Below are 15370 nucleotides of genomic sequence, written 5' to 3' on the forward strand. Positions count from 1 at the left end.
ATAATTATTCAAATCATTTATTTCAATCAATATACTCTCCCTCAGCTTCGATACAGCGTTTGGCACAGTCAATTAATTCGTTACATGAGTTTTTTATATTGGTTTTTGGGATACTGTTGAGGGTCGTGGTTACTGCTGCTTGAACTTTTTCAATGGTGTCGTATCACTTTCCTTTCATCAGCAAATGATGTCTAGGAAAGAGAAAGAAGTCACAGGTGCTAAATCAGGTGAATACAGCAAGTGATCCAACACACAAACTTGGTTTTTGCTCAAAAACTGTCTCACAATGTTCGAACGATGAGATGGTGCATTATCGTGCAAAAGTGACCAGCTGCCTGTATTCATGCCGTATGCGACAAATTCTCGCTATCAATCGCTTCAAAACTTCGAGATAAAACTCACCACTGACCATTTGGCCAGGTGGAACAAATTCTTTGTGGATAATGCCCTTGGAATCGTAGAAACAAATCAGCATCGTCTTTACTTTTGACTTCTCCAAGCGACATTTTTTTCCGGATGCCCCTCTTCTGGTGGTCTCCACTCAGAAGAGGTGGCATCGGAAACAAAGTGTCAGCACTCTGTTTTGAGCTCATACTCAAAACACCACGTTTCATCACCAGTAACGATCATTTCAAGGAAGTTTGAGTCCTTATGAGTGGTTTTAATAAGGTCCTTGCAGTGTTTCAATTCGATACATTTTTTGGCCGTCAGTCAACTTGTGGGGAACAAATCGCAAATTCAACTTACGAAGGCCCAAACTCTCGGTCAAAATGTTGTGCACAGTTGATTTTGGAATCCCCAATTCATCTTCAATCAATCTCATGGACGATTTCAGGTTTTCTTTGACAAAATCACACACTTTTTTGGTTGTTAACTTCGCTCAATCCAGTTTTTGGAAGGCCCAGCTTTTCGTCATTCTCAAGTGTCTCACGACCACTTTGAAATTGCTTAAACCACTCGTAAACTTGAGTACGGGATAAGCATTCACCACGTATGCTTTTTGAAGCATTCAATGCATTTTGGTAAAACTTTAACCAAGTTTAACATAAAAGTCAATTGCAGCTCTCTGTTTGAAACTCATTTTCCGACCGTTTGTCAAAACACACTTTCACTCTTAGCACTATAACTCGGCTTCTAATGAAACATGTCATAAACAGTTGATACAATACCGATGAAGTTGTTTATTTTTTTACGGTATATATTAGAACACAGAAACTAAGTAAATAATTAATTTATTAACTTATTGCTGATATTTCGCTGGTGTTATAACCAGCATCTTCAGAGCACAAAAACACAGTTTGTTACGATACGCGAGACTATGACAACATGGTGTAATCAGCAGACTGGTTAAACAAAATTGTAGCAGCAACACAAAGACTAGAGTCTTGATTTTTTGGCGCCCTCTATCTGAAAAAAAAAAAAAAAAAAAAACGATGATGATGATGATGCTGGTTATAACACCAGCGAAATATCAGCAATAAGTTAATAAATTAATTATTTACTTAGTTTCTGTGTTCTAATATATATCGTAAAAAAATAAACAACATGTTCGACGAACACATAAGTCTGTCCACACGTTTAAGAATACCGATGAAGGTTGCCGCTTTCGACAGCAAAAAGATAACAGGTGGCACTACTAGTTTCTTCTGTTTTTGAAAAGTTCAGTTTCTTTTTGGACAGAGGGTGTATAATGGTAACTGTGAGCCCAAGTGAATGCTAAAATGGATGTACACAAATGCCTAACATATCCGAAAAAAAGAAGAGGAGGTTTTAACATTGGTCAGCTCAACTTGACCAAAATTATTGGCATCAGCGAGATCTGGTGGTCAAAGAATGATGTAGTTACTGGGATAGAATGCAATGGATATTGCATTATCAAAGAAGATAGAAGAAATAGGGCAGGAGGAGCGGTGTTATTAATGAGAGCTGAAGAACTTCAACCAACAAAAATAGAAGTTAATGAAGATTGTAGACCTAATGGAAATGGTTCACTTGAGGATGTCTGGTGTGAGATAGTGGCCAATAGGGCAAAATATATTGTTGGTTGCTGCAATAGACCTCGGGTTAGGAAGAAAATGTGGACAATATGCATCAGCAGATTAGCATGAGTGTAGACTGAGCAATTATCATGGGAGATTTCAACTATAGTGATATAGACTGGAAGGAGGAGGGGAACATGGCAAAATTGAAATTATATTTATATTTATTTATATAAATTTATAATTTATTATAGACCTGTGTCTCAGTGGAAGTGGCGCTTGCATCCTCTGCGTTTGGCCACTCGAAGTTATGCCTAGGTTCAAGTCTAGTGGCCGAATGGAGGAACTTTTTCGAAGCCTATCTTAGACCAGTTCCATGTTAGTCGATCTCTGGCACAAGCAAGCGGGTTTTTACTCTTGGAAATTCAGATTTTTCGTCCCATAAACTCGAGAAAATTGACCGTAGTACCCACACTGTTTCAGACAATAACATATTCTGTTAGGGCTAGGCATCAAGAGATGGCAGCACTTGTTTGCTGGTCACTTCATCAGTAGCCACTTTAATTAGTGATAGACATGGGCCAGCTATCTCTGATTGGCTACTGGTGGAGACTGAACTGCCCACTCAGTTACCAAAAGCTAGATGGAGTATAAAGGCCTCGCCTGCTCCCTATTAGGGAATAAAAGGCATTAGCTTATTTATTTATTTATATAAATATAAATTATATTTACTAAAGGATAATTATTTGAAACAGCACATGAAGATAACCATGGGTTTTGGGAGTATTGGATCTGGCAATAGAATCAGAAGATCTATCTATAACTGCAGTATCAACTTTAAATCCAATCAGGAAAAGTGACCATGTCGGACTACCAGACTGGCAATTATGACAAACTTAAGAGGTGACTTGGAGCAGTGCCATGGCATAAGAAACTACATGGAAAGTGGCCAAGGACTGTTTGAGCAAGGCAGTATCAGAAGGATAAATCAAGTAAAAATTAAGTGGATGACTAGCAATATAAGGGAGCTAAAAAAAAAAAAAAATAAAAAAAAAACAAAAAAAAAAAAACAAAAGGAATATAAATGACAAAGTGATCAGCATAAAGCACAAGCAAGAAGGAGTATGGTAAGGAAGGCTAAATCAGATTTCAAGAGGTAAATTAGCTATGCAGGCCAAAAGAGTTTTTTCGCTACATAGTAAGTAAGAGAAAGAATGATTATGGAAAGATAACTTTACTTAGCTGATGGTAGGAAAGTGACAGAAGCAGAAGAAATGGTTCAGTTACTAAGTGATCACTTTGCAAGAGTATATCATCCAGGTGCTGACTGCAGTTACTGAGGTGACAGAGACTGATGTGAACATTGAGGTAGATGAAATGGATGTCCTCAGCATATTGAAAGTTGAAAGATATCAACATGAATACAGCAGTGTATCTGGACGGTATGTCAGTTCATGTGCTACAAGAATGTGCAAGAGGACTTGCAATGCTTCTCACGAAGTTGTTCAATATGACTCACCTCTTGTAAGGTTCCAAGGGACTGGAAAGAGGATAAGATAGTCACATCACATAAAGGTGATGTAACTATCTTATCCAGAAGTATAAGACAGAAATATTTCCACATATTTCCTTTCTTATTTAAGACAGACCAATTAGTATCTCTGGAGTGGTAGTTCAAGTATTGGAAAAGTTGGTTAAAAGTAAAATTCAGGCATGGATGGATAGGATCACGATACTTTATAGAGTGCAGCATGGCTTTGTAAAAGGTAGACCCTGCCTCGGTAATTTATTCACATTTTATAATAATGTGATAGCAGAATTGGATAAAGAAAATGGCTACACCATGATACTGCTGGACTTTGCAGAATACCACATGGAAAACTATCACATAAGTCAGAGCAAATGGGATTGGATATGAGGCTGGTGGAATAGATAGGGGGTGGCTGATAGATAGACATCAGAGGGTGGTGTAAGGTTGAGTGGAATCAAATCACATGAGGGTGATTAGTGGAGTGCCCCAGAGCTCTGTTCTAAGACCACTACTCCTTAATTTGTATATTAATGATATAGCAGAAGATTTGAAGTGAGACATTCAGTTGTTTACTGATGATGGAAAACTAGGGAGGGCAATAGTTGATAAAGGTGATGCAGATATCTTACAAGATGATTTAAATAAATTGGCAGTGTGGACAAAGGACAATGGTTGTCAATTCAATGTTGTAAAATGTAAGGTAATGCACTTCAGGAAGAAAAAATTACACACTTTGTATCATATTGATGGCACTTGTTTACAAAAAATTGATCAGGCTAAGAATCTGGGGATGATTGCTGGGTAGAGATTTGAAATTCAGAGGACATATCGCAAGAGTTGGCAAAATAGCTCAGAGAATTACTTGGATGGTGAGGAGTGCATTGAAAAGTAAAGAGAGGTTACTATTACTCTTTATAAGGCTATGATTCGGCCACATGTTGGCCTTCACAGGGACAAATTTCAGATTTTTGGAGTAGAACTCTCATAGTACCAATATATAAAAAGAAAAAAAAATTACTGATGTATTTCCCTACTAAGTGTTCCTAGTAAGATCTATGCAACTATACTTGAGAAACAGTTGATAAGGATTGTGGAAGGGAAGTTTGGAGAAGAACAAGCTGGATTAAGGCCAAAAAGAGGATGAAAGGATCAGATTTTCACTTTACAACAAATAGTTGAGAAATTATAGGAATATAACAAAGATCTGTACTTAAGTTTTGTAGACCTGCAAAAGGCATATGACAAGGTGCCAAGAGAAAAGCTATTCAAAATGCTACAGTTATATGGTGTCAATGAGGCATTATATCAAGCAATACTTAGTCTTTATTTGAGTTGTAAGTCAGCAATTAGAATTGAAGAAAGGGCAGGAAGATGATTTAATGTTAAATCTGGTGTTAGACAAGGATAATGTACATCATCCCCCTCTGTTATTCATTATCTATATGGATCACATTATGATGGAAAGCAGTATTAAACCTGATATCAAAATTGGAGGTGTTAATCTCAGCTCTTTATTTTATGCAGATGGTGTTCTACTTTTAAATAAATACAGTGAAAGTCTGCAAGATTCCCTGAATAAATTAAATAACTATTGTAATAAATTTGGCATGAAAATCAGCAATAAAAAGACAAAGACAAGAAACATTGAAAATATCAACTGCATCGTGAATGGAGCACCCATAGAACAAGTAAAACATTTCAGCTACTTAGGCACAATTTTTAGTTAAGACGGTAAATTAAATATGGAAATAGACAACAGAATCAACAAAGCTGGTATGGTAGGAAGTCAACTGAATAAATTTATATGGAATAAGAGAGAAATTAGTCAAAACACTAAATTAGCTGTATACAAGACAATGCTGAAACTAATTTTAACTTATGGATCTGAGAGCTAGGTTAGAAATAAAAAAAATATAAGATCTGACCAAAGATTAGAGACCACAGATATGAGAGTCCTGAGAAAGAATAGGGGCATGAACAGATGGCAATATCATATTAAAAACAAGGCTATTAGGAAAGAACTGCACATCGTTAGCATCCAGGAATGTGTTAGCAGAGCTAATCTCAGGTGGTAGAGTCATTCAAACAAAATGAGAGTGGAAAGATTAGCAAACAAGTGTTCCTTGCCAGGTTGGCAGGAAAAAGATCCAGAGGAAGACCAAGATGTAGAAGGATTGATACAGTAAAAAGCACCTTATAAGATCTGAAAATATTAGAGTATTGATAGATAACAGATTAATTTGGAGGAAAATTGTTGATTGGAAGTTAGTAATGGTGTAACTTTTTCATATAGTACTATCATATCCTGTACACCCCTTGAAGGCACATGTCAGGAATTTGCTGATGATAAATAAATAATACAGAAATACAGAAAGAAACTATATTTTATATAATATTTCTTGTTTTGCATTAGTTTTTCATATATGTGTATCATGATAATATTATTTCGATTTTCTTGTAATGAATTATCAGCAATGAGTTTTCCATGAACCATATCCTAACATCTGCAATGTTAAAATGTGAAAAAAGAAAAAGAAAAAAAGGGTATCTTAGAATCAAAGAAATACAGTACTGAATATCACAATATTACCTTGTTCTTTTCTTTTTTCACGGGGAGTTTGAAACCAAGAGCGCTTTGCTAGCTCGGGATTTTTTTTGGAATTTTCAACCAAATTTTCAAGTTTCTGAACTTTGTGTTCTGCTTGATTAAGTTCCTTGTCCTCTTTTTCTTCAAGAAGAACTTTTCTAATATCCTCTTCAAGGTTATCAATATGGTTCTTATATTTGGAAATTATTTCTAAAAAAGCAACGTGGCATCGTTAAAATTACAGAAGACATTATAATATATAAAAAAACAAAATTTAGATTAAAACTGTGAACTGAATAACCAATACAAAGTGTAATAAATTCAAAACATATGGCAAATATACAAAGGCAAAAAAAATAATATATGTATACACATTTTTTTTTTTTTTAATGTGTAGTTCCCATCCACAAAAAGTTATTATAAACCTACAATATATTTTATACCAAGGAATTGGCTGAAGATTTTCTTTTTTGCCATTTTTATCACTTTTATATATGTTTTTGTAATTTTTATTTTATTTTTACATAACAAAAACTTTGCTCTAGAGACCAAACATGGAACTTTTTTTTTTAATCCACTTCAGGCCTCCAATAATCAGGTAGGTGGTCTCACCCTGAGCAATGAAATATCTTCCACCTAAAGATGGCTTGACTTCTGGTAATAAAAAAAAAAAAAAAAAAAAAAGGAAGACCTAGAATCACCTGGGTAGATAATATTAGAAAACTGACTAATTCTTAGTCTCTACTTGGTTAAGGAGATTCCAGGACAGAAACACTTGGAGGGAGGGGGAGAGAGAGAGAATATGTTAGGACTGTTACCTTTATAGTGCCCCAATGACCTACATATACTATGGGTGAAGAAGAAGAATACACATAAAAGGTGGTATGTTTTTTTTTTTTTTTTAAGTATGAGTTCAATGTTGTTTATGGAGATAAAGTTGACTATTTTAATGTGAACATCTTAGCAATGTTTATGCTAAGATGTTCACAGTTATTGCTGTAAGTGTTCAATGTTGATAAAAAAAAAAAGTTAGAAAAGAAAGGGATGAATAGTAAGTTTCATTCAGAATTCAAGTTAGGAGTAAGATCAGAAATTTTGATTTCAATTAAACAGTGAATCCTGTTTAACTCGACCTTAGATAATCTGATATCCTATTTAATATGAAATGGATTTGCACCATCAACACTTACAGTTTTGTATTCTTTTTTACATTGCTCATTTCAAAATAAGCTTTGAATTCTGAAAAATTTGGAATATAAATTTCAAATTTTTGTCATCAAAAACATTTTGTACCATTCTAAAATTGATCTCATACATGTAATAACAACAGAATTTTAGGTGGGAGATGAATTTCATTGCCTGGTGTGAGGCCGCCAGCCCAATTATTGGAAATAGCTTGAAAAGTTCCATATCTGGTCTCTACAGCAAGGTTTACAAAAACTATAAAAAATAAAATTCAATATAGCAGAAGATAGGATGGGGGGGGAGGAGTACTGCTGATAGCAGATGAATTACAACCAAAAAGAAGGGAGAAAGGCAGGAGGGTGGCTGTTCATTTAAAGCAGTCTTGCATGAGATTAAAGCCATAGACATTGCTCCACCAAATATACGGAGAAGACAAGCCTCGACTAAAGAATTTAATAAGTAATGAGCAACTCACTCCTGCACTGGACTCTCAAAAATCCACCTAGTCTTCACGTAAAATCAAGAAATCTTTTCTGGTCCATGGACGAACTCTCTTCAGCTGCCTTACCATAAACATCTGACATGTGGAGAAAACACTGGTCCAACTATCTCAACAAATGGCTTCCTGGTTGAAGGTCCCTGTGCTCTGCAGCCTGGTTTTGCCCTTCCCAGGAAGATTTGGTCATCTGTCAACAGGATCAGAACTAAGCAGAGCAGATGTGGCTACCTACTACACAAATGAAAACTGTCAGACCACCCCTTATTGTGATTGTTGCCCCCATAGACCAGATGATCACTCATATTGTGAATGACTGCCCAGGGCACCAATTTCATGGTAACCTCCAAGACATCCACAAGGTGATGGATGAGACCTTGGATTGGATTTCTGGACTAGCCATTAACCTATAACTGCATTGTATTCTTTTTACCATAAGAATAAATAAAGAAACGTCAAAAAGAAATGTTTTGTAGTTTTTTCTGATGTCCCACAAAAAAAATTCATGTAACTCTTTCTTGCATACCTATTTTCAATGCAGTTACTTTTAAATCATAACAAATATTCCAATAATAGGCCTTATTGCCCCAATCAACTTGGATAATAGTCTGACTTATGAACCATTTCCATAACACCTTTGCATTTTAATTTATCTAATGTATTAATCCGAACTTGTACATACAAATGGGAATTGTTTGCAAGGGAGGATAGGGTTAGACTCTATAAATCATTTGTTCCATACAGGTTCTGTTTACAGGTTCATTTACTCCAAATGAGATTAGGTTGGAATTGTGTTTAAAGCAATTAAGGCTATGAGACCACTATGTCTGTTATGTGCTTTTTGGCAAGTGTGTGAGTTTTGCAAGATGAAAAAGTGAAAAAAAAAAAGAAGAAGCAATTTCTGTATGAGATCCCAATGAAACAAGACTGGCTAACTCACTTTCAGCCAAACAGCACTTATAAAGGTTCTTCATGTTGTAGAGATAGGATATGAACCCAGGTATTTCAAACCAATCAATGTCTGAAAAACAAAAGACTGAGAGAGAAAGTCCGTATTTGGAAATGAAAGTGGACATAATAAATCTTTCAAAGAAAGGGAAGGCACCAACACAAATAGTTGTATGTATGGAATAAAACGTTGGACAATAGGGATGAAGCAAGAATTTTACATGCAAAGAGTTCAATACCAATGAAACCTACAAGAATACTTCAGATAAGGGAGCAATGGGGGTAGGAGGAATGTACAATTGGAAAAGCTGTTAACTTGGGGATTAAAACTAGAGAGTAAGTGCAAGCACTTGCAATTCTGGTACATTTATGGTAATGTTATAGGTAGTCCAACATATTTAAAGCTAGAACTGATTTTTACAATATTAAAATGCATGGAGCTGTACTAGCAATGAAACTTTAGTGCTCATTAATTCTTGATAATGATTTTTTTTTTTTTTTTTTGGAAGAAAATGCTCAGCAGGAGAGAGACATATATTAAAGATGGAGAAAAGCATGCCTAGCTTTAAAGTAACAAAGGACCCCTCCCTCCATCCAACTATCTTTGCCAGAAGTTAGGTGTTAATGTGCTGTTCACGGTGTTCCATTTACCATTTTACTTTGTGTTAGACGGCATGCCTGGGTACCTGGCATACCATCAATGATTACCATCCCAATTTCAAGGTTATGTTCTTCTATTGACACAAACCTCTTTGCCAACTACAGATCAAGGAGCTATAACATTATCCAAGCCAGTAATGGTTGGTCAATTGGTAGAGCCTCTGCTACTAATGGCTCATGCAAAAAGTTAAGCAAGTTTGCATGCGGTTAGTACTTGGAAGGGATTCGATCGTTCGATGCTGTTGGCATACTCTCCCTCGATGAGGCTTAGGACTCCCTGGAGGTGTCACATAATAATAACAATAATATTCATCTGCATAACTTTTTCACAGGCACTAATACATGGGACAAACAATATTCTAAAGGATTTCGGAAAGGATTACAATATTTATGTCACAATAAAAGAACAGTTGTGAATTGTGTAGTAAAAAGTGCAGTGAAAAGCATCAATGAAGTATGGAAAAAACTTGAAACTTCATTTTCAATTTGTTAATCACTTGAAGAATGGAGAGAGAGAGAGTACTTATACCTGAACTGGATTCAAAGAAATGTTGGACCGACATGCAAACTCTCCAAAAAAAAAAAAAAAAAAAAAAAAAAAAAAAAAAAAAAAAAAAAAAAAAATCAGCTAACACCTTTTATTCCCTTATATGGAGTAGGCAAGGCCTTTATACCCTATCTAGCTTTTGGAGACTGAGTGGGCAATTCAATCTCCACCGGTAGCCAATCAGAGATAGCTGGTCCGTGACGATCGCTAATTATAAGCTGCCACCAATGAAGAGGCTGGCAAACAAGTCCTGCCATCTCTTGGTACCTAACCTTAACAAGATATGTTACTATCTGAAATAATGTGGGTACTATGGTCGATTTTCTTGAGTTTGTGGGACGAAAAAACCTGAGTTTCCAGGAGGAAAAATCCACTTGCCCATGCCAGATCGACTAACTGGGGAACCAGTTGAAGAAAGGCTTAGAAAAAGTTCCTCCAGTTGGCAACCAGACTTGAACTTAAGTCTAACTTAGAGCGACCAAGCACCACTTCCACTGAGCTATACAGGCCATTCAAACTCTCCAATGACAACCTTATTCAAATGAAGACAGAAAAGGTAAAGCAGAATTTATACATGCAGTAACTAAAATCAATCTACCAAAGCAATTCACAACAAAGATTACCTAAAGTTTTTATGAACGTTAATAGGATCAAGCTACTGACTGAAGAGCAAGATTCTAACTGTGATTTGGAAATGTCCTAAATGATTTGATAATTTTTGAATGCTATAGAGGTCATCACCAAATTCCTAATATGTACCCTCACTAGGTATAAGGGATATTAGGATAGTGCAGGTATACCCTGGTCATATGACGTTAGGTTCTAGACCACTGTCATATAGCAAAACACTGCCTCTTTCTTCCCCCCCCCCCCACTTGTAGATGCACATAATGATTTAATAACTATTCAAAATTAAGTGGAAAAGAATAAGCCGAATAAGAATAATTTTACTTCGCCGAAGTGAAGTCTATTGGCTCTTATTTCAGTAATTGTATTTTTGCACCTTTTTTTGGCAACTCTTACAGTAAAGATATAAATTCTGAATTGAAACCTTAGTATTACATCTAGGTCTACCTACTCACTGATGAGACCTCAAAAAAGGTCGAAACCGGTCTGGGTAGTGACCTTCTCTCATAATGTAGAACAGTAATACATCTCCTAGGAGCTGTGCTTTACATTATGGGAAAATACTAAGACCAGTGATCAGAGCTTACTCCACCTTTACTATGAGTCGCCCTAGCATTGCACTACCAGGTGTTGGCTTACGCTTGGACTCGCCGATCTTTATATATAGTTTTCTATATTCGGCATGAAACTCTTAGATTAGATTTCCTATCTTTGAGTTTCTTATTCGGCTAAGAAATAATGTGGTATTCATTATCCACTTAATTTTGAATAATTTTACTTCGCCGAAGTGAAGCCTGTTGGCTCTTATTTCAGTAAACGATTTAATAACGTTTTTAAGCAGTCACACATTTGTTCACATAAATGTTTTTTTTATAATGTTGTGCCTCTACACGAGAGGTTGGTTGATCAACCTATAGTACATTAGTACCGTATACGGGTGAATATGTGTATATGTAAATAAAACATTAATTTACATTGGTTATGCAAACAAAAAATAAAGAATAATTTCTGTGAATGAAACAATTATTCTGATCAGCCCAGCTTGAAGGAAACATGCCAACAAAGTTTGATTGTCAACTATTAAAACCATTGCCATAAAGTGAAGCATTGTGAAACAGGGTATTACTGTATTACATGAAAAGTTTACATCATTACTAACTTCCTATGGCTAATTTTTCTCCAAAGTAATCTGTTATGTGTCAAGACTCCAATACTGTCAGATCTTATATTTCAGTCTTCTAAGGCACTTCTTACTGTATTAATCCATTTAACTCTTGGTCTTCTTCTGGGTTTTTTTCCTGTCATCATGGCAAAAAAACATTTGCTTTTTTTTGCTAACCTTTCCTTCCATTCTGTTTAACTGACCATCCCACCTGACACTAGATTTGTTCACAGATTCCTAAATGCTAACAAGGTCAAGTTTCACCCTGGTATCTGAATTTTAAATAGATCTGACCCTCAGGTCGTATGTTTGACACCCCGATCTAGAAAATCTTTATCTTCGATTTTCATGTCACTTCTGTGATTTCTAATTCCTTTTATAGTACTCTTTCTTTCACTTCAGCTTTTCAATAACCTCCAGAACATCTTCCTGATAATTATCTTCTATGTTCTTACTAAAGCCTTGTGATGACTTTTATTCAGCCAGTTTTGTACACTCCTTTGGTTTCTCTGTATTCTCTCAGAGCACATTCTGACTTACTTGCTAGGAACTTTCAATACGCTTTTCTTTTTGAGAACTGGCTCTTTAATTTCTTGAGTCCCATTATTTCTATTTTTCTGTTTGCTTACTTGGGAAAAAAGGAGTAAAACCAGGTTTAAAATTGCTTGGTATCTTTAACATAATTATACCCAAGGTAAAAATACTTTCTACATTTAGATCTCCTCCTGAGATTTTTATTTAATAAGGTTAAAACACCTTATGGTAACTCGTTTTGGTAAAATACTTACAAGCTCTGTATTACTAAATCTTGGTATTTCTAGCCTAGCTCCCACTGATGAGACCTCAATAAAGGTCGAAACCGGTCTGAGTAGTGGCCCCTTGCCTTTAATACAAAACATCATACATCCCCTTCTTGGAGATGTGTTTTGGCATTAAGGGTAAATATTAAGATTAGTGATCGGAGCTTGTTCCACCTCTATCACGAGTTGCCTTGGTCTTGCACTACCTGTAGGATCAGCTAGTCTTGCATCACTTGCAGGCGCCAACTTGACATTTTTGTCTGTTTGCTTACTTGGGAAAAATGGAGTAAAACCAGGTTTAAAATTGCTTGGTATCTTTAACATATATATATATATATATGTGAAGTCTTATAAGAAGACAAAACTAATTGTGGTTCAAATAATAAATACTGTTTTCTATTTTAGTATCTCTCGGCTTCTAGTCATTAAATTTTTTAAATTTTATATATATATATACATATATATATATATTACCCCCACACATGAAAGGCAAAAGGGCCTATAACAAATAAATGAACAAGGATCAGGAACGATGTAATCTGTTGATATTTTTCTTGCACTGTTGGGGATTGTAGTCTTTTGGAAAAGCTTCATGGGGAGGCTGTTCCACAGAATTAAGGTTAATGGAATGAAACAGGTTTGGTAGGTATGTAGTTTGACTATAAAGGGATGCTGAGCATCTGTTTCTTGAGGTCCTGTAGATTTGGCAGAAATGGGAGGCATAATGAGTGCTTCTTCTGCAGAACAGTGACCATGGAAATATCTGTAGAAGAGAAATAATGCAGAAACTGATCTCCTATGGAAAGTGGCTAAAGAGAGTCAGTAAGAGATGTGTCAGTAATCAACTGCCCTTTTCTGAACAGCATCAAGAATTTTTAGGGAAGTTGTAGGTGCACAACCCCAAACATCAGAGCAGTATCCCAAGGTTGGCTGCATTTGGGATTTATACATAGTAAGTACTTGTTCAAAAGAGAAGTAATGTCTTGAGCAGAAAAAGATGTGAGTTTTTTAGAAGCTGATGATGCTATAGAAGTGATATGATTATAACAGGAAAGGTTTGGAGTAAGAGTCAGTCTGAGATGAGAGATTTAGTCTTGATTGTTGAGCTGAGCATTATCAAAATTAAGTGAAGATCTAAGGTCATTTTTGCAAAAAAAGCAAAACTTTGTTTTGGAAGCATTGAACTATATTGTTTTCACGCCAATCAAGGATAACATGGAGATCAGTGTTCAGGACACTTATTACATATGATCATGAAACTTGAGATGTTTGAACACTGCAAGGCTTGTCATATGAGTAGGACGAGTGGAGAATGCTATCATCAACAAAAATATGAATAGGATGGGTGAAATGACAGAGCCCTGCGGATCACCAGCATTAACAAGAAAGTCCAAAGAGAGAGAATACCATCTGCCATTACATGTAGGGATCAATTTGTGTCAAAACTGGCAATTCAATTACATAAGGATGAAGAAAGGTCCATATGATGGTAATTTGTTGAGAAGCCTTCAATGCCAGACTGTATATAAAAAGCCTTGGAGATATGAAAAGCAATGGCAGAAGCTTTTTTTTCTTCAAACCTTTCCATGAAATGAGCCCAGAGATGCATGATGTTGGGCATGAGATCTCCTGTGGATTTAGATTAGCAAAATCCATACTTGTGGTCACTAGTTAGATGGCAGTCATCCAGGTGTTGAAGTAGTTGACTGTTGATAACCTTTTCCATTAATCTGGACAGAACTGATGGGAGAGCAATAGGTTGATAGCTTGATGGTAGACATTTATCAACTTTTTTGGATATATATGGGCTTTCTTCCATGCTGTAGGGTGGATGCCAGGTGAGTACAGTTTAGTGTATAGATGACTTAGAACAGTGTTGATTCAGGAGCACATCTTGTGAGCACAATGGGTGGGATTAAATCAGGACCGCTGCCTTTGTGGTATCCACGTTATTCAACATTCTTCTGATGTCTTCCTGGTAGAAGGTCACAGTGATTACAGGAGGCATGAGATGCAATGTTCTAAGAAAAGGAGATTATTTGCCATGGTCATTTACGGAGGAGTCAGAAGAGAAGAGAAGAATGAAACCAGGATGTCAGCCTTGTATTTAGGTGATGATACAATTCTACAATTAGGGTGAGATAGAGGGGATAGCAAAAGTTGTACCCAACAGTCTTTTACATAAGGAATGTGTGAATGTCAGTGGCACAAGCAGTGAGTTTTCAACATTTATCTTCGTTGAATTTAGACTTTGTTCTTTTAATGATGGTTTAACAAATGTCACAGGCACACTTCTTGGAAAACCATGGTTTAGATATGGGTTTGAACAGAGTGAGGAATGAAAGCTTCCATTTGAACATGGATTATTTCTGTAACAATATCACAACAGGTATCTGGATCAGAAGAATGAAAACAACAGTATGACCATGGAAAGTAGAAGTAAAAGTCATGTATCTTCCTACTTGGTATTGTTTTAATGCTGGAATAGAATACACGAGGTTGTGAATGGCTGAAGGAAGGACATTCCACCAGAGATAAAAACAAGATTGTGATCTGAATCACTAAGAGGATTCTTCCAGAGTATCTGGAAGAAGAACTAAGAAAAGATCTAGAGTGTTGGGAGTGAAGATGGTTGTCGGGAATGCCTGGTAGGGAGATGAATGATCTGTTTTAAGTCATTACTTACAGCAAAAATCTTAACATCTTTTCCAGATTGGTCAGTGAAATTTGAAAAAGGGAGCCAATTAGAACTTTGGACATTTTGAGTGAATGAAATCAAGCTTTGAAAATAGAAAGTCAAAGAGGTCAGATGATTTTCAGAACTGGAAGAAGGGTAGAGGCAGTAGAT

The 15370-nt window shown here is 36.0% G+C and overlaps 1 protein-coding gene across 1 annotated transcript in view; it reads right to left on the reverse strand.

Moving 5' to 3' along the window:
* Rs1 (Dead-box helicase Rs1) overlaps positions 1–15370 on the reverse strand; it is a 293164-nt gene that overhangs the window by 70039 nt on the left and 207755 nt on the right. The window contains exon 14 of the mRNA XM_090398602.1: positions 6101–6307. Within this exon, the coding sequence (XP_090254728.1) occupies positions 6101–6307 (207 nt within the window). The remainder of the gene's footprint in view (positions 1–6100; positions 6308–15370) is intronic.

The sequence above is a fragment of the Typopeltis vanoorti genome, chromosome 9 (assembly GCF_054136105.1).
Source record: "Typopeltis vanoorti isolate ZY-2024b chromosome 9, IOZ_Tvanoo_1.0, whole genome shotgun sequence".
Classification (NCBI taxonomy): Eukaryota; Metazoa; Arthropoda; class Arachnida; order Uropygi; family Thelyphonidae; genus Typopeltis; species Typopeltis vanoorti.